The following is a 27,429-nucleotide window of genomic DNA, read 5'->3' as shown; positions in this document are numbered from 1 at the left end:
ATACACACACACACATTCAGTTTTTCTGTAATTGTGTAAACATCATTCCAATAACCTGCAATTAACTCTTAAGACCAGGATTCCCTATGTGGGGGGTGGCCACCTCAAAAGATGTCGGTAAACTCCTCCAGGCAAGGGAGGCATGTGGTCTGTTACTTACAGCTGTTGGGTTCACAGCTACATATTCTTTCCTCCATTCCTGAACACTTCATAGTGAGCCCTCATTCGGCAGCGAGCAACTTGCAGCACCAGTGTAGCATGGTGGCAAACTCAAAGTGACAACATGAAAGCAGAGAGAGGGACGGAAGTCACAACACCAAGCAGGGGAGAAGACCAAGGCAGAGAAAAAGAGAGAGAGGGCAAAAACTGGAATCAAAAGGAGAAAACATACCCAGTAAAGTACACATAAAACACTAGATGAAAAGCAAATCTGACAAGGAGGAGGAAAAAAAATATTTGGGAAGAAAATGGGAGATAAGGCAAATGTTCCAGGGCATGATGTGAATGATCTTGGTTGGGCGGGGGGTGGCCCAGACACTGACTCATCACAGGAAGGGGTCTCTAACAAAAAATAAATAAAAAGGTGTGGCAGCTTCTGCTGTAAACTCCCACGGTGGCCATGGGCACATTCCCTAGTATGTCAGCCAGGTGCTGCCAGCTCAAGCTATGGCTATATAACTATTGGACAATGCAGCCTACACTTCAGTCTCTCCCCTTTGCCAAAAGCATTCTGAGCACTGGCACTCCCTCTCCACATCATTGATGGGGCTGGAAGCTGGAACCTCTTTTTATTTCTGTTAAGAACTAGGGAGCTGTCGGTAGGTTAAGGCACTGATCTTTCACTTCTGGAGATGTGAGCTCAGACCTGGTCACAAGTGCAATTAGTTTGGTAGTTCCAGGCTAGTTTCCTATCTAGACAGTTGTCCACATCAGTAAACGTGCTTTCCTCATGGTAAGCTAGAGTTGGCAGGGCTTGTGTGTCGTGTAAGGTGCTGTTTATCTCTTCAGTCAGTAGGTGGCACTGCTAAATTATAGAACCGATCAAGAGACTGCCAAGATTCCAGTTCCTCCTCCTTCATTAACAGGAGTGTGTATCGAAGATATTGCTACCTGGAATTTATCAGCCAAAACTTTTTCAGCAAAAGATGCAGATTTGGCAACACTAAAACATTCTGCAAATGTATTGAATTATTCATTTTTTAAAAAAAATCAGAAGGCAGCAAAATGTTTCATTTTGACATTTGCAAAACCAAATGCTTTGATTTTTTAGTTTGAAATGACTTTTTTCCAAATATCCTTCAATTTTATATTTTAAAAAAATCCCAAACACTAAAAAATGATTGACATTGAAATGAAGCATTTTGTTTTGGATTGAATGAAATATTTTGTTTGACCGAAAATGAATTTTTTTCAATTTGCTGAAAATTCTGAAAAAGTTTGTTTTGGGTCCATCCCAAATGAGTTTCTTTTCAAAAATGTGTTCCGGAATTGCCAGAGAACTGAAAAATCCATTATTTGCACAGCTCTAGTCTGAGGCTTTTTTTGGGTAGCCAGCCACACCTCTGTGATTACTGGTGTGCTGCAGTCATAGACACTCCAGGTGGAGTCGCTGGAACATGTTTGCTGAGATACTGGGGACCACAGCAATGTCCTTTAGGCTGCCAACAGCATTTGCAAAGAAAATCCAGGAGCCCAGACAAACTTTCTTTCACTCTCACCTTCTGAAATATTTTCCTTTTTTCACACTTTCACATTACAAATTCTAGCAGGGTTTTTCATGAGTTTGTGTAGGCAGGGCATTTCTCCTAGATTCCCCTATTACTTCCATCACCCTGGGTTGGGCCCTTCCTCACTGAGCTTTCCTCAGGTAGATGTGGGCTGGGTATGGATTGATTGCTTCCCAATTCATCTACACTGCTCTTAGCACTGACCAGGTGGGATGAAGAAGCAGTATAAGGCACTATGAGTGTTTCCCTTACCTCCAGGTGCCCCCACTGTGCTCTCAGTGCCTGAGACTATCTTTCAGCTAGGTCTCCTTGTATTTCCAAAACGCCAAAGGTTAGCTAACAGTACTGGTAACTTCCAAGAGAATGGGGTTGACCCCACCCTGTAGAAAATTGTCTGACAAGATGGAGATCTCCACATTCCACAGCTCTGTTACACTGAAGCATTGTTTCTGTAGGATTTGGGATCACATCGCATTCTTTTTAAAAATATTAAAATGTTCTCTTTCCAGTCAAACACACTAGACAACATCGCCTACATCATGCCTGGACTCTGACAGGAAAGGACCCTGGGACGTACCTGCTTCCACGTTACTGACTTGTGTACATAGGCACTATACCGGCACTCTCTAAGGGCTCCGTGTGTAGGGTTTTAAAGTTTTATATCTGTATAGTATATACATAGGATTGTAACTATTTTACTTTTATTAATTTTATGAAAAGTTGTGACGTAAGCTGAGCGAATCCTTTCCTGCTGGTGGGAGAGACCTACTCAATGTATTCTCCAGTCAGAAGGTTTTTGCGTGGTTGGAGTTCATAAAACTTTTGATATATCAGCCTTAAATTCAGAGAAGCCTTTTTGGGGAATTGGCCTGAGCACAGACTGTCTGTTGATGGACAAGTCCACAGGCTTGTTTATTTTGGACCAAGCAATAGTGCTGGACTTATCACCAGCCCTCTTTCTAACTTCTATTGAAATGCACTGCTTTGGGGGAGGACTGGATGGCTGATGGAAGATAAAGGCTTTGATCTCTAGGTCATTTCTTCCAACCCCCAGGTCATTAGTGTTACTGTCTGCTGACTGGCTGGTAGCTTGTGTTAAAATAGTTGTGGAGATGGTGAAGAATCTGTACTCTTCTTGTGGACTTGCACCTACATCATCATCAACACTAAATGCCAACCTCAGAAGATGGCCAAAGATTGAATGGACTGAGGAGAATGAACCACCCTCTTAATTTCTCCAGATCAGGGCTGTACCATCCTGGTGGGGAGGAGAGGGCAATATGTAGGAGAAACTTGCACTGCCTCTGCCCATCTGTACCTGTTTTGTGGGTAGAGGACTTTGTTTCTAAGAGTGTTGATTCCATCATCCCTTTCACCAGCAGTATTGAACAAGATTTATGGAATCCTCGTGGTGCTGCTGGATTATCTAGAGACAGTGCTTAATGTTAAAGATTGAAGAGGTTCTTGCTGAGCGGAACATGGGTTGAGTGGACAGATCCCACCTGAGCTCCTTCTCCTCCAAAGTGAGCTGCAGGAAAGCATTTGATTCTCACATAGGTGTGCGTGTGTATGCGTGATGTATTTAACTTTTACCAAGATATGTAATAGATTTTAATTTATCCTGTATATTTCTGTATATATATATATGTGTGTGTGTGTGTGTGTGTGTGTATATATATATATATATATAATTTAAAAACAAAAAAGCCTTCCCTCCACCAATCGTGTGTGGAAAATATGTATCAGCTGTGCTCACCCCCACCCTACAGGAATTAGCTGCTCCGGTTGTAGCCTGCATAGACTCTGCAAGAGGGAATAGCGACAACAGGGTGTTAAGCCCTTGTGAAGAACAGTGTGTCCAGGGATGTTGGGTGGAAGCTGAAATGGAGACCCATGTATTCTGGCCCCAGCCTCCCCAATCCCTTATAATTTGTAGGTTTTAAAGTAGCAGAAGAAGGGCACTTTTGCTTCTGTTTTGAATTCTGGATTCTCTTCCATGGCAGCTGGAAGTGAGCTGTACCTCAATATGGCTGAGCTCTAAATCTGGCATGATTAAGCAAATCCTCAGATGTGTAGAGGGAAGCTTCCACCCAATCCTCTCTACTGTGTATTCCCCAGCTGCACATACATGGTAAATGTTGTCTTGCAGGGCTTCCTCTCTTCCCAGTTCAATGCTGCTTTGTTGGTCAGTCAGTAGGGCTGGGTTGGTAGGTGAAACAGAAGGCTCTTATAGAGCATATGGAAGATTTGGGCCCAGGCCTCAGACCTAAGCATACACATCTCAAAAATATGTGGCTAATCCCAAGCAGCATTTGAGGGAGGTGGGGGTGGGCAGAGAGATCTCAGTGGGCTTCTGGACCCTCACCAAAGCCTCTATTCTAAGAAATGGCATAAAACACCTGACTGTGTTTGTTTCCAACTCTCCACAATGGAGAGCACTGTAGTGAATGATACATACTCAGATCTCTATCAAAGGAACAGAAGGGGATCAATCAGCTATAGCTTTGCCATCTGTATCACGATAAACTCTTGAAGAGTTTAAAAAAAACCAACCACGCACACAAACCCTAATGAATTGTATTTTTATTTAAAATTTGTAAACATTTGTATAATCTGTATCTTGTGGTATTTGGTACTAGAGGGAAAACTTTGGACTGAGACCTAACAGTTTTTATATTTTTGTTATTTTTCTTGCCATTTGGTCCAGATTGCATTACAGTTGTATAAAGAAACTTTTTTGTACTGTACTTACATATAATTTTTTTAACATTTGGAGTTTGTGTCATTATTTTGTATTTATAACGTGTTTTGCATCTTCTCCCCAACAACGCTGGCTACTAGTGTTCAGTATTACTAAATAGTGCATAGTAGTCTGTTTTATTAGCCTCTCCTGTTCTATGGGCAGTATGTTCCAACACCTCATTTCTAATAGCACAATCTGCTTGATACATCTCTTGAAGATTACTGATAATTTAGAGCCCTACTCCATACTTCTTAGAGGCATCAATGAGAGACATGCTTGAGAGATGTCATCTAGCATTGCAAAGGTCCCACGTTCCTGCCCCTGTGACCTTCCCTGCAGCTCAGTTCATGTGTTGCAAGCAAAATAGTACTGGTGGTTCAGGATCAGTATGGTAAACCACCAGTTACAGGAATAGTAGGATCACATCTTGCCATGATATTCTTTAAAAATTCTGTTTTCAGGAGTTGAGAAACTCATGGGCCAATTGCAGCCTCAGAACTTGTGTGTTGGGATGTCTCAACCCATGATGATGTTGCAGAATATGACACTTCACCAACCCAAATTGTATTTTGTATTTCAACACAAGTTGACGAGATAACCACCTACCCTCACACATTTCAACATTCCAGGAAAACCACATTAAGAGAACTATTTAATAAGTTGGCAGAAAAAGACTTACCTACTGAAGGTGGTTGTCAGTTCCTCCTACCATCATGCATAAAACAGAAACAAACAGTAAAAATAAAAGATGAAGCACTTAGAACTATTCTGCTACATTCTAGTCCACTGCTCGCACTCACAACACAGCAAATGTAAACTTTGGAGCTGGGGCTGTCTCTTTTAAAAATAGATATGACACATACACAGGATGCTATCATGAGTTCATAATCTGCATAGATTAGTAAATCAGTACATTCAGGCTTTTGGAGTAACCGACTATGTTAAAACAATAAATTGTATTTGATTACTGTCTCTCCAAAAAGGTTTTTTGATTCTGAGACATTTTATGGATGAATTTGCTCCAAAAATACTTATTGATGACTTTCAAATGGTTCCCTTGTATGGAATAATTACTACAGAGACGTATTCTTTAGTATCCAGTACCCTCATTTTCAGGAATAACAAATGAGGCTGGTATTTTGATTGGTAAATCTATTAAAGTCTTATTTTTTGGTTGAATACCACCAGTGTGCTGGACTTAGTAGGAAGACTAGGCCCTTTTGTCTGAAATTTTCCATTTTAGGTCATTAGGGTGAATCAATTCCTGTTAGGGAATTCACACCCTTTTCCCTTCTTCCCACATTGATACCCCCATAGGCAAAATCAGCCTTAGATCTGTGTATCCACACAAATTGCACTGGTTTAATTTAAATCAGTTCAGTTAAACTGGTGCAGCTTTTGTATGTGAACTCTCTTGTATAGGTTTCAAACTGGTTATATTGGTTTAGCGTGCATTTGTAAATTTATTGACAAGCCAAAATGCTATACACCAGGTTTAATCCGATAGTGTCCACACACAAAGTTGCACCAGTTTCATTGACTCAGTATAAAATTAGATCTGTAGATAAACCAGTATAACTTTTATGTAGATCAGGCCTTTGTGTGATTGTGGAGTCACTGAAGTCCCCAAACTTATGAAAGTAAACACAATTTGAAAATATTTAACTGTACCACTTAAAATCTTTTCTTGAAAGCCTTTAGTTGTAGGCTGGTGCAGATTAACCCTTCAGCATGCTGACAGAACTCTAAATCTATTTTCCTCTACCCAGCATCCCTTTCAGCTGCAGATTTCAAAATATTAGGCAAATGTGGGTACTATTCCATTTGGTAGATAGAAAAACCCAGGGGGCAGACTTGAAGGGATCTGACCAAGATTAAATGAACAGTCAGTGGCAAAGCTCACACTAGCACCCGTAACTCCTGACTCCCATACTGCTCAAACCACCAGACCACATTCCCCATGGCCTGAAGAGAGGACAGTTTCTGAGATGAAAAAGTATCACAGGGATAGCCGTGTTAGTCTGGATCTGTAAAAGCAGCAGAGTCCTGTGGCACCTTATGCATGCATCCTACGAAGTGGGTATTCACCCATGAAAGCTCATGCTCCAATATGTCTGTTAGTCTATGAGATGAAAAACAATCAGCATATCAGGTCAGGATGTATGAGAGGATTTTTGTTCACTCAGGAGAGCACCTGCTTAGGCAGGGGATGGACAGCACTGAGGTACCCCAGGCAGGGAAGACAGGTCAGCCGTGAATTTAATAGGCATGTTGCACAGCTATGAGAAAAGCCCTTGCTATTTACTTTTGCAGGATCCTGAATTCTTTGGGGGCATTGTAATGTGATAACATGACCTTGGGTTCATTGTTGCCCCATGTTATGCCTTATCTGGAAAATGAGCGAGAGCCCTTGCCTGGCTGCAGTAAGATGGGGAGGAGAGCAAGTGCACCCCTTGCATAGGAGACTGCTGCTCTGCTCTAATCCAGATACCACACAGAGATGGGGACAGATGCCTAGTCTACTCCTTTGGATGCAGGGAGAATGGGGGAGTGAGGTTTTTGTGGGTGGGGGTGAAGGATCACGTCTGGGGGGTAAATGGCGCTCAGGTCTGAGGGCAAAGGAAGGACAGGTCTTGTGGGTAGGTCAGTAGAGGGGTGGGGGCAGGTAAGGGGGGGTCAGAGGGGCAGGTGGGGAGATGGGGATATTTTGCAGCCCCCTTGTGACCCTGCAGCACGATAACATGTTTTGTGACATCACACTATGAGGTCACGGCACAGCTGTGTGACGTCACTGCGGTGGCCAGCGCTACAGGCCCTCCCCTCGCTCAGCCCGGCGCTCTCCCCCGCGGCCACGCCCTCGAAGAACAGAATGCCGCTTGCTTTCGTCACGCGTGGGCGGGGCAGCGAGACACACCCCGTCCGGAGCCGGGGGGGGGGGGGGTCACGTGACGGGCGCCCGCGGTGTCAGCTGATTCCCGGGCTGTGCTGCGGCGGTGGCGGCGATGGAGTTTCTCCTGGGCAGCCCCTTCAGCTCCCCCGTGGGGCAGCGCATCGGTAAGTCCCTCAGCCCCCCTCGCCCCACCGCTCGGATTCCGCCGCCAACTCAGCCCCCTCCTCTGGGAAGCAGCGACAGCAGCTGAGTACTGCGAGCGGCTGGGCGGATCGTATGGCCTCAAGGCGGGATTGACACGGTTCCGGCCAATAAGGAGACGAGGCTGATTTGTTTGACTGGACAAGCGGCCAATAGGGAGTGGGCGGGAGGCGGGCCCCGGTGGCCGCCTTCCAGCCAATCCCCGTGCGCGGGGGTCTTGGAATTTTTCTTATTTAAAGGGTCCCGGTGGCGCGAGCCGTGTCTCCTGCCACGGGGCGGGGCTGGGAGCGGGTGTCTAGCGTCACGCTTCTGTGGGGGCTCCCGCTGGCCGGGCAGGCGACCCTAGAATAACAAACCTGGTGCTGCTCGCTGCCTGGCGAGCGTTGCTGGGTGGGGCCTAGAAGGAGCTCACCGGAGCCGGGCGCCCCCGCCTCGGTGGGGTGGTAGGTGTCTGTAGAGGAAGGGAAACAAACAGCCCATAGGTGCCCGTTGTCGGGAGGGGAGCGGCTGTGAGGGTATCTGTAATGTCTGCTCCCTGCCCTTGAAGCCACCCACCCCCACCGGTTCAATTACTGGGGTGGTGCCCCTGCTAGTTTGGGGGGGAAGGACACATGCTCATGGCAGCTTCACAGCCAGCCCTATAGGGCAAGGGTTGTGCATGCTTCTCTAAGTTTATGGCACTGTAATAACTGCATGCACCTGGCCCCACTGTGGGCTAATTCCTTACTTGGCTCCTCGCACCCTCCATTTCCTCATGGAGTTATCATTCTTGCCCCTGCCAATGGCCACAAGACCCGTAATCAGTATTGATAGAAATTCGTGGGAAGCTTTGGCAAAATCTGTGGAATTTCTAACAAGGAAGTTTTGTTTGTATTTGCTAATCTGTTTAACTGAGCTCTCTTATTTAGGGCATCTTCCCTAGCTGAAGAATAGGCTCATTCAGTGTAAACACATTGTTTTAGTACTGTATTGATTTCTACTAATTGAGTTAGTGATTAGCTTGGGTTTTTGTAGGATTGGGGCCTTTTCTATTGCACCATGGATTTACCCCCAATGCTTTACAGATAGGGCAGGGAATGTGTATTCATCTATCAAGTTTTTAGGAGGCGGGATATCAAAGACATACATCACCTCTAAAAACTTCAGAATAAATAGGGTCCAATCCAAGACCTTGCAAATCTAGGAAGAACAGCATTTTTTGTAGTCTTTTGGTTGAGCTTAACAAAGGAAGAGAGGAAACTAATATAAAGATAAGAAACTAAAGATAGAACAAGAAATTGGAAAATTGTTTTAGCGAGAGAGTGCAAGAAAGGACTGGAAAAACAAAGCAGGGAGGGATACACAGTAAGTTTTTAAGAAGTATTTAACAAAGTTTCCTTTAAAAATGTGTATAAAGACTCTGCCTGCTGGTGTGGTGTAATTTTTTTTAATTTTTCAGGGAAACCTTGTGTCCCTGGGAACTAGGCCTGTCCTTGGTTTCTGGTCCTTTCCTTGTTTGCCTGTCAGTTCCACAATGTTTTGTTTCAGACTTTGTAACCTTCTGCAGACTTTCTTTGACAGCCTGGAGTCACTCACTAATTGAACCCGTGATACTGATGACAGGCTGTTTAAGCACATATTCACCACAGGAATCTCTGCGGCTACCGTCACCACCACCAAGCCTCTGTCATGTCAGAGACCTACATTCCTCTCACCCGTGGGGCCTTCTAGTTCCTTCCACCCTAATTGACCCTTTCTCTCTCACAGAGCTGGGTCTACAGGGTGTCGCAGGAGAAGAGGGAGGGAAGTTGCTTAGCTGAAGAGGAGAGGAGTGGATACCTTTTACTCCCTTCTCTTCCCTGTCCCCCTCCCCCACACTAAAACCCTCTCCCTGATGCCCATCAAAATCGTCCATTGGTTTTCCCATGACATTCTATTCTATTCGGGTTCTTACGGTGCACTCATAATTGTGGTATCTGAACAGCTTCCAGTAGTGCTTTAAGCAATGTGACTAACATCTGTCATGTGCTTGTTTTCCTCATCCTCTCTTCAGGAAGAGAAGCGTGTGCAATGGAGTGTCTGTTTTGGAATTTACACACGCACACACCCATGTTGCTACCTAGCATCAGGCACCAAGACAGGGTGCCTTGGTCTTTCATCTTGAAATGCTGGCCCCATGTTTATGTTGCTCTAAGGGCTATTCATGGCAAAGAGCCCAAAGCAGTGTGCAAACGATATATAAATAGAGCACTGCTGAAGTGTGGCGCACTCTGGAGTGGAGGGCAGCAGCCAGGTCCACTGTATGTGGTACAGCAGTGTGGGGGAAGGGGTTGCTCCTACGATGATTCCATGTAATCTGTAACAGACAGTAGGCAGACACATTGTCAATCATTTTCTGGAGGCGCATTCTCCTGGACCCCTCTAGAATAAGTGACCCTGGATCCCTGAAGTGAATGGATCCTGCATGTTACATTTGGTCAGGTTTGCCTGTACCCACCCTTAGATACTACAGGCCTCCACTTCTTTCCCTACCTCGTGTCCTGGTTGGAATGGTAACCAGATCATGACCAACTTCTCCCGGGTTCCTGTTTTTGATGTAGCGGAGGTTTCCAGGCAACAAGTCAGCAGCAAAGGGAGGAGGCCAGAGTACCCAGGGCTGTTGACGGAGGGGGACATGGCAGAGGAGTGCCTCGTGTCTGCAGTACTTGAGACATGGTGGAGAGGAGAGCCCCACATGGAGAGGGGTTAGGAGAGCCCAAAGGGGTGAGAGTGTTGTAGCCAGTGAAGAAGAAGCCAGCATGGAGAGGGTCACAGTTTTGCAAAGGTGATGGGGAAAGAGCTGGCATCTATAAATGGGAACACATTCTTTCCCTTTGAGCACTGCCACACAATGCCCCTGTGATGCTCTATTATCCTCACTTTACAGACAAGTAAACCTGAGAGATAAGACAGTGACTTGCCCAGTGTCATCAAGCAGGACAGTGGCTAAGTTGGGTATAGAACCTATGAGTCTTGAGCACTAGTGCTCCTATTTCAGGGGGTCTGCAGACTCAGAAGGATAATAATGCAACCGCTTAAATGACTAGGGGAATGAAGCAACTCGGTGTTTGTAGTTTGTAAAGCCTATAAAACACTTTGCAATGAAAGACACTCAACACAGTAATAAAAATACTTCTGTGGTGCCTTCCATCTGAGGATCTCAGTACTTTACAGTATATCCCTGTTATTTTTCATTTGGGGAAACTGAGGCTCAGAGAACCTCAGTGACTTGCTCAGCAAGTCAGTTGCAGGCCAGGAATAGTTTCTCCAGCTCTTGATTCCCAGTCCTGGGGTTTAAGCACAAGTTCAGGCTCTATCATGTTGTTATATCCTGAAGGCCCTTCCCAACCCAGGGGGCCAGAAACTTCCTTTTTAAATAAGAGCTTTAACCAAGGAAAGAAACCTTCCAATCCACAGAAAAATGCTCCACCTGCAGAGTTTGTGGATTTTCTGCACATGAGGGTTTCTGTGGTCCCTAAGAGCTACAAGAATATCCCTGGGAGGGAAAAAACACAACAGTACAATGAAGCTCTCCAACTGTAACAAGGCCCCAGAGACCCTAGAGAAAAGGGCAGGGAATCACCCATACCTCACACTCCTGGACCTTGACACCTGGAGTTTAGAGAAAATTGCAGCACAATACAGAACAAACAGAGCTTGGTTGTACCAGGGGGTGGGGGAAGCTTGGGGAGAGAAGTCTGCCACTTCCTGTGGGGAGGCATAGAGGAGTGTAGTAGTATTTAAGGAAGATGAGAACTAGGAAGAGCTAATTTTAGAGAGGGGAGGAGGTGGCGGCAAAGGCCAAGGAGATATGGGGCTCTCTCTTGTGATGTACAGAGGTGAATAAAATATAATACACCAGAAATACACACCCTCCAAGCACTGAAAGGAGAGAAGTGAAGCCAATGCAGCATCCCCACCCCACCTCCTAGAGGTCCCTCCATCCCAGCTCCAGGGGCTTGGGGCTTGCAGTTTCAGGGGGTGAGAGAGGAGAGAATCGGAGAGCAGCTCCCCTCAGAACCACACAGGTACCTGAAAGCTAATGCTGCTCAGATAAGCGTTAACACCTCTTCAAGGCCTGCACCCCATGGAAGAGCCCAGCACAGAACAGGCATTTGCAGTACAGCTTAGGAGTCCATGCTGCCTGATGGAAGGGGAGCATAGAAAGAGGTGTAAAGGCTCAGTTGCCCACAGGCTTGGAGCAGCGTGTCTCTGTGGATCCTCAGCCTGGACATGGTATTGAACGGCACTTCGTCCCCTCTCTCTAAAGTGGAAACCCCTCCCTTTGTGGGAAGAATGCAGATAGAGTTTGAATTGTGGAGCCTTTCCTGAGCTTGTACCACCTCCCATAGGATTCTTCACAGGAGGGGAGAGCACAGGTCTTGATAGGGAGATTTTGTACAGGATTCTGAGTTGGACAGGAAGCCAGGGAGAACCCGGGCGGAGGGTGCATTGTCTCTGATGTCACCTGCTGGATCTCCATGGTCATCATCCCATGAAATGCTGAGCACCCTCCACTCAAATTGAAGTCAGTGGGAGTTGTGAGTGCTCAGCACTTTGCAGAACCATTTAAAACTAGACTGAACAAAGCACTATAGGGAATGTTGGCAAAAGGCATAAGGATGAATTGGAGGAGGCTCTGGAGGGGATTATAGACTCTGACTTGTTACTGGGGAGCCTTTGAGGTGAAGAGAGGAGATCCTGGGTGCTGGCTGGCTTGTGAGAGGTTCTTCAATTCTGAAGATAGGGAGGAAGGAGACAGAGGTCTTGGAGGCTTCTTGATCTCTTCTGTCTCTAGCTTCTCCAGTACTCTGACTTGTTTGCCACATGACATTTTGCTGCCACAGGAATGGTTGTATGAGATCACAAATCTAGCACCGTACTCTCCCCAGCAGGATTGGGAAGGAAGAGGAGAGAGACTGGCAAATTAATAAAGTGCCTTGGTCAAATTCAGTCTTGGAATGAGCAGGTGCACCTCCACTGTACTACTTATGTCAGGTCCGGAATTGACTCCCATCTTTAGAACACAAATAGCTTTGATAACTTAGCCACAATAAGCAGGAAAATTTTAAAGAGCGGGCAAAAAGAAAATGAGATTCAGTTCTTCGCTCATATATGCCTGGGCATTGGAGCTGATGTTTTAGGGCAAAGAGTAGATGATTTGGGTTTGAAGCATGCCAGAATTCCCGGCAGCCTGGATTAACCTGACCAGCCCATAGAGCAATATGGTTCCACAAGGTTCAGTGGTTAAAGATGAACCCCAGCATCTGGAGCTAGACTAACTGCCAAAATAAAATGGCTCTGAAGTTTCTATGGGGCAGACATGCAGGCAGCTTGGAACGTGCTATTGCCAATCAGATTCCGGCTCTTGGGAATGCCATTGGATATTCTCTGATGACCCCTGCAATTTGGAATGTTGAGTGGCCAATCGTATTCAGGCTCTTGGGCCTCCTGCCTTAGGAATCTATCACTGTTCTGTGCAGTACTCGGGCTCACAGGCGTCAGATTTCATGAGGTGCAGACAGCTCATGTACTAATTACAGCTCTTGAAACAGGGCCCTGCTTTCTGATCCTTCATGTGATCAATAAACAGACTTTGTTTTCCCCCAAAGCTTCAACAAAGCAGTAAAGTCCAGGATTTCCTGTCTTGGAGAAAACTCCGTCGTCTCTTATTGAGCTCAGACAGTCCATTATTGCATTGGAGCCAGAAAGATTAGAAGGGAAATAACTCCAGCTATCTCAAGGAGCAGCCTGGATGTGCAATGCTAAGAACAGGTGTTTTAAAAGGGTCCATCATGGGATAATAGAAGTTAGAGACAGAAAAGGCCTGTTAGATCAGCTAGTCCAGCCCCTACACTGTATAGGGTTGTTCCTGGTGCTTTGTTTTTGGATCTGTTTCACAATCATACTCCTATCTTTCCATGCACCTAAATTAGGGTTGCCAACTTTCTAATTGCAAAAAAAACGAACACCCTTACCCTTGCCCTGCCCTGAGGCCCCGCCCCCTCTCCAAGGCGCCCCCCCCCCGCTCACTCCATCCCCCCAGTCCCTCTGTCACTTGGTCTCCCACACCCTCACTCACTTGCTCATTTTCACCAGGCTGGGGCAGGGCGTTGGGATACAGGAGGGGGTGAGGGCTCCGACTGGGGGTGCGGGCTCCGGGGTGGAGCCAGAAATCAGGGTGTGGGAGGGGGCTCCGGGCTGAGGCAGGGGGTTGGGGTGGAGGGGGGTAGGGGTGGGCTCTGTGATGGAGTCTGGATGCTGGAGGGGGCTCCGAGCTGGGGCAGGGGGTTGGGGTATGGGAGAGGGTGTGGGAATTGGTCTCCCGGTGACACTTACCTCGGGGGGCTCCCCAGAAGCGGCGACATGTCCCTCGGCTCCTAGGCGGAGGAGCCAGGAGGCTCTGCATGATGCATGCTGCCTCCGCTCATAGGCACCGCCCCCACTGCTCCTATTGGCCACAGTTCCTGGCCAACAGGAGCTGCAGAGCTGGCACTCGAGGCGGGGGCAGCGTGCAGAGCCTCGCTAGTTGCCCCTGCACCTAGGAGCCGAGGGACATGTCGCTGCTTCCAGGATGTGCGCGGAACCAGGTAGGGAATCTGCCAGCCGCACCAACTGGATTTTTAACTGACCAGAGCTGCCAGGTTCCCTTTTCAACTGGGCCTTCCATTCAAAAACTTGACACTTGGCAACCCTATCCCAAATACTGCTCTCTACTCTGATTTTGTTTGAGTGTCCTTTGCATTTTTAGCAGGTGCGCCACCTGTCATTGGCCACAGTCAGATAGGATGCCTGAGTCAGTGAACCATTGGTGCATTCTATTGTGCCCATTTGTGTACCTATATGTCACCTATTTGGAATCCTCTCTTTCTGGTAGGTGAACAGCCAGCCAGAGGAGTGTGTGCGGCTTGTTTGCATTCCTTTCTGAAAAGTAAATACCCTCCCAGACCTTGAAAGGATCTCTTTGCATGGGGGTGATACAGCTCACTGTGTGAAATCAGGTCTAGGAAAGTGGGGGAAGGGTGCCTGCAGAGGCTATTCAGGGTTGGGGGGGAGGGTTGAGGGACTCTTGCATCCAAAGGAAGCCAGGATGATTGTGAGCAGCTTTCTTTCCACCCCCACCCTCCAGTTTCTCCTGCTGCTGAAGATTGTCCAGCAGCCCTGTCCACTGCTGCCTCTCCTCCTGTTAGGGTTACCAGATAGCAACTGTGAAAAAACGGGACGGGGGTGGGGGTTAATAGGTGCCTATATAAGAAAAAGTCCCCCAAAATAGGACTGTCCCTTTAAAAACAGAACATCTGGTCACCCTTCCTCCTGAGCACAAGTGAGGTGGCTCCCTTTCTCCATCAATGTGTGATTGGGTTTTTTGGTGAGGGGGGAGAATGGTGTGCTTGTGTACACACCCTTTTCAGTAGAACACGCATGGTGTTACTTGTGCCCTTCGATTCAGGTGGACTGGTAGACAGTGTGGCAGAGTATGCAGCTGTCTTGGATTTTGTGCTGAGGTTTATAATGGGCAGGATGCACCCACTGGAGTACTGGGAAGGGGGCAAAGGGGATATCTCAAAGACCAGCATTTTTAAAATTAATTCTTGAAGTAGCAAAGGGTCATCTGATCTGCCCGGAGTCTTCAGGGTATAGCAGTGGGGCAGGAGGAACCAGACTAGCCAGACCTTTCCACGTGCTCCAGGGCTGCATTAAATGGAGCAGATTGCAGCTGCACTTCTGTTCAGATTATGCTGGGCAATCGCCTGCCTCCATTTGTAATCTCTGTGGGATGCACAGCCATATACACAATGAAAGTAGCCATGAGCTGCATTGCAGAGTGTGTGCCCACTCCTGCATTAGTGGCATCATATCCAGAAATGCCGGGATTTTTTTTTTTAAATCTAGGAGTAGCTTCAGATAAGCAAAGACCTCTAATCCTACCCTCCGTGTCTTGTCCTTGCCCCCTTTCCAATGCCAGCAGTAGGGAGGGCTGCATTGTAAGGGATTACAGTCTTCAGCAAGACCATTAGCTGTTTCTCCAATGATAGTAGAATGGTTGGGTCAGAAACGGGGATAGAAGACAGATCTGCAGAGGGCTGTTTCTGAAGGGGAGGGTGAGGGGAATCCACATGACTCGAAGGGCCCGATATTCCTGAGAGCTCACAATGCTGAGTGCTCAGCACTTTTGAATATCTGGCCTTTAATTAGGTGCCTAAATGGGGCTGAGCTCTATTGAAAAACCAGGCCCAGCGTGTGGCTGCTGAGCACGTGAAACCCTGTCCCTGAGCTCTTCTGAAACTCTGGCCCCAGTGAGCATTTTAGAAGATTGGAAGGGGGGGGGGGGTTTGGGAAGGATCCTCTCTGGTCCCTAGCACTTCTGTGTGTGCGGCATGCCCGTCAGTTATATTGTGTTTACTTGTCCCCCCATGCCCATCCCTCAATTTCGCTATATATAGAGTCCCAGCTGCCTGTCTGCCTGGGTAGTGCTTATTTTCCCTCTGCAGGCTGGCAAAGTTCCTAGCCTATCCAGTCCTCTCACCAATGGGTGCGGGGTGGGACTGAGGCTTGTCTGATTACAGGGTGGAGGCACTGGTAACTCTGAGTAATAGCAGGTTGTTGCTCAGGATTTAGCCATGAATAACATCATGGCAAATTCAGGAAATCCTACTTAAAGGAGACACAGTCAGAGTGGGACTGAAATTGCCCCAACTTGGTGCTGGAACCCACTTCCCTTCATGCGCCTCACATTCTAAAGGGCCAGATGTTTCGGTCTCATAGGAAGAGAAACTTAAAAACTAAGCAGCTTTTTGTTTTTGTCGGGCCTACATAAAAACAAGGGCCGTGATTCTGCTCTCACTTAGAGCAAGAGTTAAACCAGAGTAATTGAGAGAAGGATCTGGCCCAGCGTGGTGTTACTCCCCTTGCTGGCTGTGCAGCAGCTTCAAAATGAACAAGCAGTGTTCCCAGCACGGTGTCACTGTATTTTGGAGTTCACTGGCCATGCCTTCCCATCTGAGCCTCTTCCCCTAAGTCTGCACCAAAACCGCCTCGTGTGAAGCTCAGCGAGGTAGTGAACAAAGTGGATGGGCAACGCTGACTTGGAGCAAAAACATTGCTTTTTGCAGTAGTGCCACCTACTGGGCAGCAGGCTCCCCTCACCAGGCTGGGTTGGGATTTTACAGGGATATTCTGGCCACATTCCTTTGGGTTAAGATTCCTGGAGGGGAATCATTTTGGCAGCCTGGCTCCCACCACCATCTGAGAGCAGCCTTTCACTCCTGGGTGTCCGCACTCCTCATAGTTGACTACTGAGCAATAGTCAGAGGCAAACCAGGGCCATTCTTAGCCTTGTCCTGTTTCTCCTTTCCCCAGAGAAAGCTACCGATGGATCCCTGCAGAGCGAGAACTGGGCCCTCAACATGGAGATTTGTGACATCATTAATGAGACGGAAGAAGGGTAAGGGAGCTGGCCCCACTAAGCGGTGTGCATGTCCATGTTGCAACCCCAGAGTCTGCTGTATATGCGCCTCCAAAAACATACACAGGCACACACCCTATACCAAAAACACACACAGGCACACACCCTGTACAGTCAGATCTCCAGGCAGCATGGGTTGGTGGGATTAAAAAGCCGGGTCACTGGACACTCCCGGGCTCTGGTAGAGGGATTTAGAGGGGCAGCCCAGCTAATGTCAGCTGCCAAAGGCCTCATTCGTTATGCCCCAGAATTCCAGCATGGGGATCAGTTTATCAAATGGGCCATCAGGTTCCCCACTTTCACCCCGTTCAAGCCAGTTCTCATCCCCTCTGATGAAGCGAAGTTTGAAATTCTTTTATTCTGTTGTATTCCTTCTTTATAGCCCTCTGTTTCTCTCCCTGGGAGTTGTGCTCTCAGGTATTTTCATACACAGTAAGTCAGACCCATGCAAGAGGGTGGGAGGTCCAAGGTCCCCTCTCCCTGAGCAGCCCTGTGAAAAGACATTGAGAAATCCGGGGAATGCCAGACATGTTAACTCGGGACCCTATAAATAACCCGCAGTGGGTTTGCTGGTGAGCTCCAAAGGGGCCATTCCCTCTGGCTGCAGAGACGTCAAGAACAGTATGTAACGGGAATGATGCTACATGAAATCCAAAACGGGGGCTTCACTGCTCCCTCTGTCCTGCCCACAGCAGAGTGGGACTGGAGTGGGAGCTCCTAGGATGGCCCAATCTCCAGTTAGAAAGCTTTTTATTCTCTGAATCACCCATCTTTGCCAGCACATCTCAGAAGCGACCTGCAGTACCTCTTCTGTTCCAGTCCTGGTGTCCTCACTGCACACACACTCCCTGCTCTGTTCTTGTCCCTCAGGCCTAACCTGCAGTCCCCTTGCTGTTCCAGCTCTGGGCCCAGACAGCTCAGCCAATGCACCTCAGTCCTGACCTGCAGCACACCCTGTTACTCCCATCCTGGGAGGCTCCCCCACAGCCCTGCCAATGCACTTCATTCCGACCCTTCGGCACCACCTGCTATTACAGCCTTGACCCCAGTCTCGGTCGGCTCTGCCAGTGCACGTCAGTCCATCGCCCTGTCCTCACGCAGTATTGCAGTGCACTTGTGCCACAGCGTTTTCATCCTGACCGAGAAAGTTTGAAAGGCACCAGCTCAGTTACAGCTTGTCTCTCTTCCCTCTCCGAAATGACACTGCCACTGCGTCTTCCCTGCGTTGCAGTGGGAAGTTCATTCCATCAGTGGCCTGTTTCCTAAGGTTTTGGGATAACATTTCTGGGTAGAAGTGGAACTTCCCCCTTCTGGCACAGGATTTTGCTCTGTCCCCGCTGGTGAATCCAGGAATGGCACATTCCTAGCGCAGCGCCTTTTGTCTGCTCCTTCTTGCTCTCTCTGCCTTGCGCTGCACACGGTGGATTGTCGATGGTGTCAGCACAGGTGCCCGTGGCTCCAGGAAATGTAACTTGCTAGTGTTGACGACTGCTCCTGAGGCAGAGCCACCATGGAGAGCCGGCTCACTTGTTGTTGCTTTGGGCCGCTCCAAAAGCCTGGGGGCAAATCAGCTGATTGCAACCCTCACTGCAAGTCCCTGGAAACTGTCAGCCATATTGTTTTGTGTCTCTTCAGCCAGTCCAGCCCTCTGTGTAATCTTTCTCCAGGCCCAAAGATGCCTTCCGAGCCATAAAGAAGAGGATCGTAGGAAATAAGAACTTCCATGAGGTCATGCTGGCTTTGACAGTGAGTGGTGTGATCCCTTTCTCAGCTCCATGAACCCTGCTGTGAGACTAGGTCCTTGGGTTGCTCTACCTCTGGCCCTTGCCATCTCCAGGGGTTACCACAGTACAGCTCCATGGGTCACGGTCGGAACCAAATAAGACAGGGAAGATATGGAGTTGTCTGGGGGAGTGGTATTCACAGTCGGGGAGTAGGGACAAGGAGGCTTGGACTAAGGGCTGGTCTACACTGGGGGGGGATCGATCTAAGATATGCAACTTCAGCTATGTGAATAGCGTAGCTGAAGTCGAAGTATCTAAGATCGAATTACCTGAGGTCCACATGGCGCGGGATCGACGGCCACGGCTCCCCCGTCGACTGCGCTACCGCCGCTCGCTCTGGTGGAGTTCCGGAGTCGATGGTGAGCGCATTCGGGGACCGATATATCGTGTCTTAACGAGACGCGATATATCGATCCCGGATAAATCGATTGCTGGCGGGTAGTGAAGATGTACCCTAAGGTGTGGGATGTGGAGTCAAGAGAATGGTGCAGCAGGGACGCTTGCATCTTGGGAGCTGCAGAGTGAGTGGCACCATGTGATTCCTGCTGTCTGTGTAGGGAAGGCTGGGGTTCCTGCAGGAGCCAGGGCTCCCAACGCACGGGCATGTGGCAAATATGACAGGCTTTATTTCAAGTGCAATGAGGGATACTATCATGTGGGGTTTTCCTTTTAGAGCCCTGTGTACCAGCTGATCCCGAATTGGCTCAGGTAAAGCCACTCCCCACTCTTCAGCTAGGAAGCTGAGCTAGCCAGCAGTTATGAGGATCCCGCCAGGCTGAAGGGTCCCTCCTTTCACCCCCACCTCCCTGCCACTTCTCACACCTCTACCCTATGGACATTCCATCTCCAGACACCTGGAGGCCGTGTAGTGGAAGCGCTAACACCTCCCCTCAAACTGAAAGGCGGGGACTCAAGTCCCTCCGGTTGGAGGAGCGAGGCAAACCAGTCGGGATGGAGGGGCTTTTAACTAATGACCCTGTGACTCCGCAGGTTCTGGAGACGTGCGTTAAAAACTGCGGCCACCGCTTCCACGTTCTCGTGGCCAGCCAAGATTTCGTGGAAAGCGTCCTGGTGAGAATCATCCTCCCCAAGAACAACCCACCCACCATAGTGCACGACAAGGTGCTGACTCTCATACAGGTGAGTGAGGGATGGAAGGAGTCGGCAAGTCTGATTGCCGGGCAGGGCCCCTCTCTCTCCTCCCTCCAAAGCACTTGGCAAGATGCTGGTCAGTAAGGGAGCAAGGAACCAGGGTATCCCACAATGCTGTGCTGAATAACAACTTCTAGGACACTGGGCCTTACCCCCGCAGCTCTTCCAGCCCCTGGAGCCGAGAATGGGATGTGGATCTCTGGCATGGCAGTGCCAAGCACTGATCTCCAGAGCATAGGCCCCGACCTGGGTCATGTTGTCCTTAGGTGCTTGTGTAGAAGGGTGCATGCTTTAACTGGTCATGGGATGCGCATCTGCTTCTCTCCCCAGTCCTGGGCAGACGCGTTCCGCAGCTCACCAGACCTGACAGGCGTCGTAGCTGTCTACGAAGACTTAAGGAGGAAAGGCCTGGAGTTCCCCATGACTGATCTGGACATGCTGTCGCCCATCCACACACCGCAGAGGGTAAGGGGGGTCCTCTGAGAGAAGGGGATATGGCTGCTGCCGTATGGGGGCGGGGCTGGAGCATGGGGCTGTGACTGCAACCACCCCACTGTGCTCACCTTAGGAGTAAGAATCTCTGATTGCAGCCTACTTGTGGGGCCCTGTGGGGGTGGGAAGGGGCTGTGCCTGGAGTGCAGAAGCCATGGGAGTGGAGTGGTGAGGGGCACACAGGGGCTGTGGAAGATGGTAAGGAGAAGCAGACAGAGCTGTTGGAAACAAACAGTGAGTTTGTATAAACGTTCCTCTCTAGTGGCTGTGTCCTCTCGCCTGTGAGCTGTCTGATTCTTCTCTCTTGCACTGTGCTTGCTCTCCCCTCTCTCTCTCTAGACTGTGTATGGCTCCGACTCTCCGTCCGAACAGAACTCGCCTGCTGGCGACTCCCCTCAGGGAGTAGACTCCATCCTGCACCCTGTCTCCTTGCCGGGGGGGCCAGGTGCCTCCAGCGAAACCCCCATCACACCCACACCAGAGCAGGTAAGCAGGACGCAGGCCCAGTATTGCTGCTGCTGCCACTTCCCCTCACTTTGAAGCTCTTTGTCTCAACACTGCTGCCCCTGGGCTCCCCCTTCCTCCGGACGGTGCTGCCACTCTAGAACACCCTAGGGACTCAGTCACTCCCTGGTGCCAAGCCATGATGTCACCAACACAGAGCAGTGACATCCCAAAGGAATCCACCCAGGATGAGCATAGAAAGGAGATGGAGTCTCCTGATGCACAACCACGCAGATGAGGAGTGGTGCTGAGACACAGAGATTTTACAGGAACAGGCTCCTGGCCTCCATTTCCTCAACGTCTCATCATGGCAACGGTTTGTTCAACCAGTACCTCATTTTCATCTCTCTTTGCCCCACTTCCAGCTGATTTTCCTCCACATGTATGAATGACTCTCCTGGCTATCAGCTCTGCCTGGGGAGGAAGTGTCTGGAAGCCAGTGATTCCACCCCTTTCCCTGTCCCTGCTCCCTCCACACTCACGTCGACTCAACATGATGTCAGATTCTCACCCCCTTCCCCTAGAAGGAAGGAATTCTCCAGCTTCTAGCGGACTTAGTGCTCTTGCACTAATGGGAGGTGAATGAACTGCTCTTCTGAGGCTCATTAGCTGCCTCTGGCACTCAGCTCAGGCTTGGACTGAGGTTTATTTTGTTCTCCTGCGCTGTTCGTTTTGCAAGTGAGACTCTCTGAATGGCTGCAAAGGGGGACCTGGATCACAACAGCAGCTTGTGCCAACCCATAAAATGCAGGAACGCAGCCTGGAGGTTGAGGCCTGGTGGCAGAAGGTATTGGTGGTGGCCTGGGTTCTATCTCCAGCAAATGGAGCCCCGTGAGATGGTAACTAGAGGGCCTAGAAAATTCCCAGCTGGTAGAGCTCCTGAGACTGTAACCAAAGAGTCAGAGTCGAGTCTGCAGCAGTAGCAGTTCTCTTAGCCCTTAACCCTGTAGCCTTCCTTAGCCCAGGCTGTGGGCAGTCAGATCCTAGTCAGCACTTTTCTCTTGCCTTGGCAGATTGGGAAGCTGTGCAGCGAGCTGGAAGTGGTGAATGGGAACGTGAAGGTGATGTCCGAGATGCTGACAGAGCTGGTGCCCGGACAGGCTGAGCCCTCTGACCTTGAACTCCTTCAGGTAAGGAATCTCCAGCAGACGTCAGGGGAGGAGAGAGAAATACGGAGAGCTCGGCTAAGCGATGGCTCAGTGAACTGAGTGGTGTTCACGCCCTGCAGAGAGAGAAATTGCACTTAGCTGCGAGGGGGCTGGGCATGTTACAGAGAGAATTATTTAGGGTGGGCTCCCGCGGAGTATAATGAGGAGTGACAGGGTGAAATTAAGAAAGGGGAAAATTTAGTCTGAACTGCAAGGAAAAGTTGCCCGCCAGTGAGAGCTGTTAGGCCCCCAAGGGGGTTGACTGTCTATTTCTGACTGGGAAATTGGGCGTTTCTACTTAACCAGGGGCCCAGGTTTAGCTTTCCCCATCTGGGAGACCCAACCAGGCCAGTAATCATAAGAGCCCCTCACGCTAGTATCCATGGGCTTGGCTTTTACCTCCTCGTTGGCAGAGACCCATTAGTCTTCAACTATTAAACCCAGACCCCCCCCCAACGCTGGGAACTCTCAGGCTACCCGTGTCCTTGGCCTGACCGTTGCGGTTCCTTCTTCTCACCATGGGCAGGAACTGAACCGGACGTGTAAAGCGATGCAGCAGCGTGTGCTGGAGCTGATCCCCCGTATCCTCCACGAACAGCTAACGGAGGAGCTGCTCATCGTCAACGACAACCTTAACAACGTGTTCCTGCGCTACGAACGGTACCTCTGAAGCCCCGCGCCATCATCCTCTCCCTCCCTGCCTCTCACACAGCAGCCCAGCTCTTTCCCAAAGAACAAGCCACCGGCTTGTTCTCCCATGGCAGCTCCCATTCTGCCCCACGTACTGTCTCTGTCTTTCCGTGAATGTAACCGGCAAGGCCTGTCAACCCGGCTCCACCATCTTCCCTCTACTCAAGAAAATGCATGGTTCTCTCTGCTCCAACTCGTGTTGGTTCATCTCTGGCCCTTTCTGATGCTGGCCTTTGTGTAGTTATTGATGGGACATAAATAGATCTCTGCAGCACAGCCCTGAAGGGGCAGATGGGAGAAAGGAGCTGCCTTCGTGCTACATAGGAGGGCTTCAGAGCAGGCCCCCAAGTCACGAGGCTGCTGAGCAGAACAGAGAGGGTAGATACCCAGATCTCGAGCATGTGCAGAGGCATCGGCCGCTCTCCTACATTCCACCAGCCCCTCCTGTAATTCTAGTAGGAAAATTGAATGAATCCTGAGAAGAAGCAAGGGGATTCCCCCCCCTCCCATCGGGAAAAAAAAAAAAAAAAAGCTACTGGGTCAATTGGGGTGGGAATACTTCCAGGGGGGTATTAAACACTTCCCTGTGCCATCCCCAAGGACACGCCCCCTTTGGATTTCCTTCAGGATCTGTTACCTTGGGTCAGACTCCGTCCCCAAACGAGGGTCCCTCCTTCCTCCAGGTGTGATGGGGCAGGCCGAGCCAGCCCTTGGGGTGAGGGGTTAAACCAGAAGGATCAGGGTGACTAATTACGTGAAATGCTTGGCAGCCATGAAAGCTCTTGCCATAGAAAGTCGTCTCATTTCACCTCTCCCTTGCAGGTTTGAGCGGCTCCGGGCTGGCCAGCCCATTAAGGTAACTCTGAGCTCCCTTCCCATGCAGGGTTCTGGGCATCTTGCAGATAGGAATGTACTGAAGTCTGGTTTGCATCCTCCACGCCCTGCTGTTTTTGGGTTGGGTGGAGGGAGAATCGCTGTGCCTTCCTCACAAGCTGTAAGCACTGCTCTGAAACCCAGCTGGTCTGCTGCATTGGCTTGGCCTGCACTGGCATGTGGGAGAACGTTTCATTCCTAATCCCAACATCTCATCTAGGGCGGGCAGCGATGTGGGTATCCAGCATGGTCTCTCAACCTGGGGGTTGTGACCCCTAGACCGATGGCAGACGAGTGTCAGGGTAGCAACCACCGCACTCGTCGTGTATTGCTCAGCAAGGGGCAGGTCCCTGCATAGAAAAGGATCAGAGACACCAGTATCAGCACTGTTATGGCCTCTGAGCTAGCACCTGACCTGCTGGCATCCAGGAGAGACGGGAGGATGGTGACCTAGGGAGAATTTGCTTTGACACCATTCAGAGCCCACTCCCAGCAAGGAGCAGCGGGGAGGCCCTGTGGCCTACCTCTATTGCTGAGGAGGGCCTCCCTCTCAGATGCACGTGGTGAGCGGAACGGACAGGGATCAGTGAGGGCTAAGCCGAGGCTGCAGGAGTAGAAAATAACTCTCCTCTCTCCCCGAAGGTCCCAATTGAGGTGGAAAACAGTTGGATCAACACGGGGCCCAGTGCTCCTCTGATAGACAAGCCGCCCGAAGCTGCCAAGAGCCTCTCCTCTCAGCTGGCTGGAATAAGTAAGTAACCAAGCAGTGACCCCTACTGGGTGTGGAGCTCCTCAGGGAGGGCCGTGAGGGCGTCAATTGGCTAACGTTTGTACAGTGCTCTGGAGACAGGAGGCGTGAGGGAAATCAGATGCATTGTTTGTAATTATTAGGGCGTGACTTGCCCTGTCTTCACTGTCTTGAAGGGGCATCGCCCGGGAATCAGTGCAATAAGCATGTGAACCTGGTGCTCTTGAGGGGCCATTGTCTGAACTGCAAATGCATCCACTGAATAGCCGTAGAGATGGATTTTCCCCTGCAGCCACTGCCCAGAAGGAGAGGAAGGGGGCCCCGAAGCAGAAGTGGAACCTGTTTTAATTAGCATCAAGCTTTCAAACTAGCTGCACAAGCCCCCACTCTCTGTCTTGTGGTGTTTCCCTTGTGCTGTGTATATACCTTGCTCCCCTCTTGCCCCCGCAGATCTGGGCTCCGGAAGCGTCAGTGCGGGGCTGCAGTCCCTAAACAGCTCTGGCAAACTGGAGGAAGAGTTTGACATGTTCGCACTGACGCGGGGCAGCTCGCTGGCTGAGCAGCGCAAAGAGTGAGTGGCGGCACCTGTTTTCTGCTCCCCTTTGTGTTCTCTGAGGGTGTTTGATTGCAGGGTACGGGGAGGAGAAGGATCACTGGAGTTGGGGGTCCTGGGTTCCCAGCTGCTAAACATTCCTGAGAGTCCTGAGGCTGAGGAGAGAGCTAGCTCTTTCCATGTACTATTGTGGGGCAGGGTTTCTGCTCATCGCTTTGCTCTTAGCTGTTTCCCCTAAGGCCTTTGTTACATCCTGCCCGGGGATGGGAGAAGGAATGTCTGTATGTCACTTGCCTGTTGGTCACAGAGAGAGTTGCTGGGCTGGGCAATAAGGGATGGATATGTAGGACTGGAGTGGTTGTGCCTCCTTGGTGCTGTCTGAATTTTTGTGTAACACAATGCCCTGGGTGGGCTGGCAGCAATGGGGATTGAACTTGGGACCGCTAGATCTCAAATCATGAGCACTTAGTGGGTGGCAATGTGACCTAGTAGATAGAGTATTGGACTGGGACTCAGGAGACTTCGGTTTATTCCTAGCTCTGCCACTGGCCTGCTGAGTGAACTTGGGTAAGTCACTTTCCCTTTCTGTGCCTCAGTTTCCCCATCTGTAAAAGTGGAGCGGGTGATGACACTGCCCTCCTTTGTCAAGTGCTTTGAGATCTGCTGATGAAAAGCGCTGTGTAAGCGCTAGGTACACTATTGCGGCTTCAGCTAAAGAGCCCAGCTTCCGTAACTCAGCGTCTGTCTATGGACTAGCCACTAAAGGGGGACAGAGAGCCATGCTCTTTGGTTCATCTTGGTTCTGCTGCCTGTGCTTCAAGTTTTAAAACCCTGAGCTCCCAGGCCTTAACCCACAGGAGCACGTTGTACCATCCTGTGTTCCTTGCAGCAGACCCAGGTTGTCTTTGGGATTGATCCTTCCCCTGCCCAGTCTGCCTCTCACACTGCTTCTGGGAATATAACTTACAGCTTTAGCTGATTCATTCTTAGCAGCTTTAGCCAAGTGAGGTGGAGTTTATTAACCTCTTGAGTGGAGCTGATCGATATAGGAGCGTTGCTAGGGTGACCAGACGTCCCGATTTTATCGGGACTGTCCCTACCTTTGGTCGGGACGCGAATTGTCCCAATATTTTGCCTCCGCTCACAGGCGGAGCGGAGCCCGGAGGGGGCTCGCGCCCCCCCCCCCCCGCCCCGACTCCCCCCTTCCTTCCCCCATTGGATCCCTCCCCAAATCCCCACCCTGGCCCTGCCTCTTCCCCAAGCACGCCGCATTCCTCCTCTTTCCCCCCTCCCTCCCAGGCTTCCACTCATCAGCTGTATGGCGGCGCAAGTGCTGGAGGGAGGGGGGAGGTGGAGACAGAGCGGAGGCAAGCTGGTAGGGAGGGCGGGGCATGGAGCTCCAGCGGCTGTTTTTTAATTTTTTTTTAATTTTTTTTTTCGCTGGAGGGAGGGGGGAGGTGGAGACGGAGCGGAGGCATGCTGGTGCGCGGGGGGGGGGGGGGGGGGGGGGGTCCCCCCGGTTTTTTTTTTTTTTTTTTTTTTTGCTCCGCCCCCCCCGCGTCCCAATATTTCACCTGTGTGATCTGGTCACCCTAAGTGTTGCTGATGAGGAGCAGGGCTCTCGGTTAGGAATACAAATCACCCCACTTGGTGGGCCAATACTCTGTGGAATCTCGCACCCTGCTATACGGGTTTAGATCCTTGATCCATCTAGCCTGGTGTCCTGTTTCCAGGGAGTCAAACCGTTAAAAATTCTGGTTCGTTTCTAGTTCATGTTCATCGATATTTCCTAACTCTCCAGTTCAGGAGTGGCGGAAGCACCCTAAAAGTGGGAGGCCACAGGTGCCTGAACCATGGCCCCACCCCCATGCCACCCTCAAGGCCCTGCCCCTTCTTCCCGAGGCCCCGTCCTTGCATCACCTCTTCCCTCCAAGATCCTGCCCCCCCCCCTCGTTCCTCTCCGCTCTCCCCCATTGTTCGTCCTTACGGCCAGTAAAAGGGAGGGGAGGGGGCATGGCCCCTGCCTCCATTCTGGCACCCCTGGTCCAGTTTGGCTCCGGTTCAGGCACTAACTTAGAATGCTGGTTCAGTAACCGGTTCAACCACGTTGAACCTGTTTGAACCGGTTCAAATACGTTCCAGCGGATTAAGGTCATGCACTCTTATGCTGGCGTTGTAACACTAGCAAAAGAATACAATGATACATATTTCTTTCACTGTAGAAAAATAATTTATTGTTTTTAAACAAGTTATTTGCACGCACTAGTACAACATCCTCCAGAACTCGGTCATATTTCACTGCTGAGGTGACAAACTGAATGTCAGCCCAGAAAATGCCCTATCTACACTGCCTCATGTAGCAAGAACAAGCAGGAGGAGGGAGGAGACAGAGAAGGGAGGGAGGTGTTTTGGGAGTTGTAGTTCCCTTCCATGGGCAGTC

The 27,429-nt window shown here is 49.9% G+C and overlaps 2 protein-coding genes across 5 annotated transcripts in view; both read left to right on the top strand.

Moving 5' to 3' along the window:
- Positions 1–4,479, top strand: part of HMGXB4 (HMG-box containing 4) — a 21,141-nt gene extending 16,662 nt beyond the window's left edge. For all 4 annotated transcript variants that reach the window (XM_026657509.1, XM_026657512.2, XM_026657510.2 and 1 more), the window contains one exon: positions 2,237–4,479. In XM_026657509.1, the coding sequence (XP_026513294.1) occupies positions 2,237–2,281 (45 nt within the window). In that variant the 3' untranslated portion in view covers positions 2,282–4,479. The remainder of the gene's footprint in view (positions 1–2,236) is intronic.
- Positions 4,480–7,432: 2,953 nt separating this feature from the next.
- TOM1 (target of myb1 membrane trafficking protein) overlaps positions 7,433–27,429 on the top strand; it is a 27,453-nt gene continuing 7,456 nt past the window's right edge. Inside the window, exons 1-11 of the mRNA XM_024216788.2 lie at positions 7,433–7,524; positions 16,940–17,024; positions 18,713–18,791; positions 19,820–19,969; positions 20,312–20,446; positions 20,813–20,959; positions 21,991–22,107; positions 22,652–22,785; positions 23,638–23,671; positions 24,331–24,439; positions 24,887–25,007. Of these exons, the coding sequence (XP_024072556.1) occupies positions 7,473–7,524; positions 16,940–17,024; positions 18,713–18,791; positions 19,820–19,969; positions 20,312–20,446; positions 20,813–20,959; positions 21,991–22,107; positions 22,652–22,785; positions 23,638–23,671; positions 24,331–24,439; positions 24,887–25,007 (1,163 nt within the window). The 5' untranslated portion in view covers positions 7,433–7,472. The remainder of the gene's footprint in view (positions 7,525–16,939; positions 17,025–18,712; positions 18,792–19,819; positions 19,970–20,311; positions 20,447–20,812; positions 20,960–21,990; positions 22,108–22,651; positions 22,786–23,637; positions 23,672–24,330; positions 24,440–24,886; positions 25,008–27,429) is intronic.

The sequence above is a fragment of the Terrapene carolina genome, unplaced genomic scaffold, assembly GCF_002925995.2.
Source record: "Terrapene carolina triunguis isolate 2854851 unplaced genomic scaffold, T_m_triunguis-2.0 Scaffold247, whole genome shotgun sequence".
Taxonomy (NCBI): Eukaryota; Metazoa; Chordata; order Testudines; family Emydidae; genus Terrapene; species Terrapene triunguis.
This window is presented reverse-complemented; position numbering and strand designations above follow the sequence as displayed.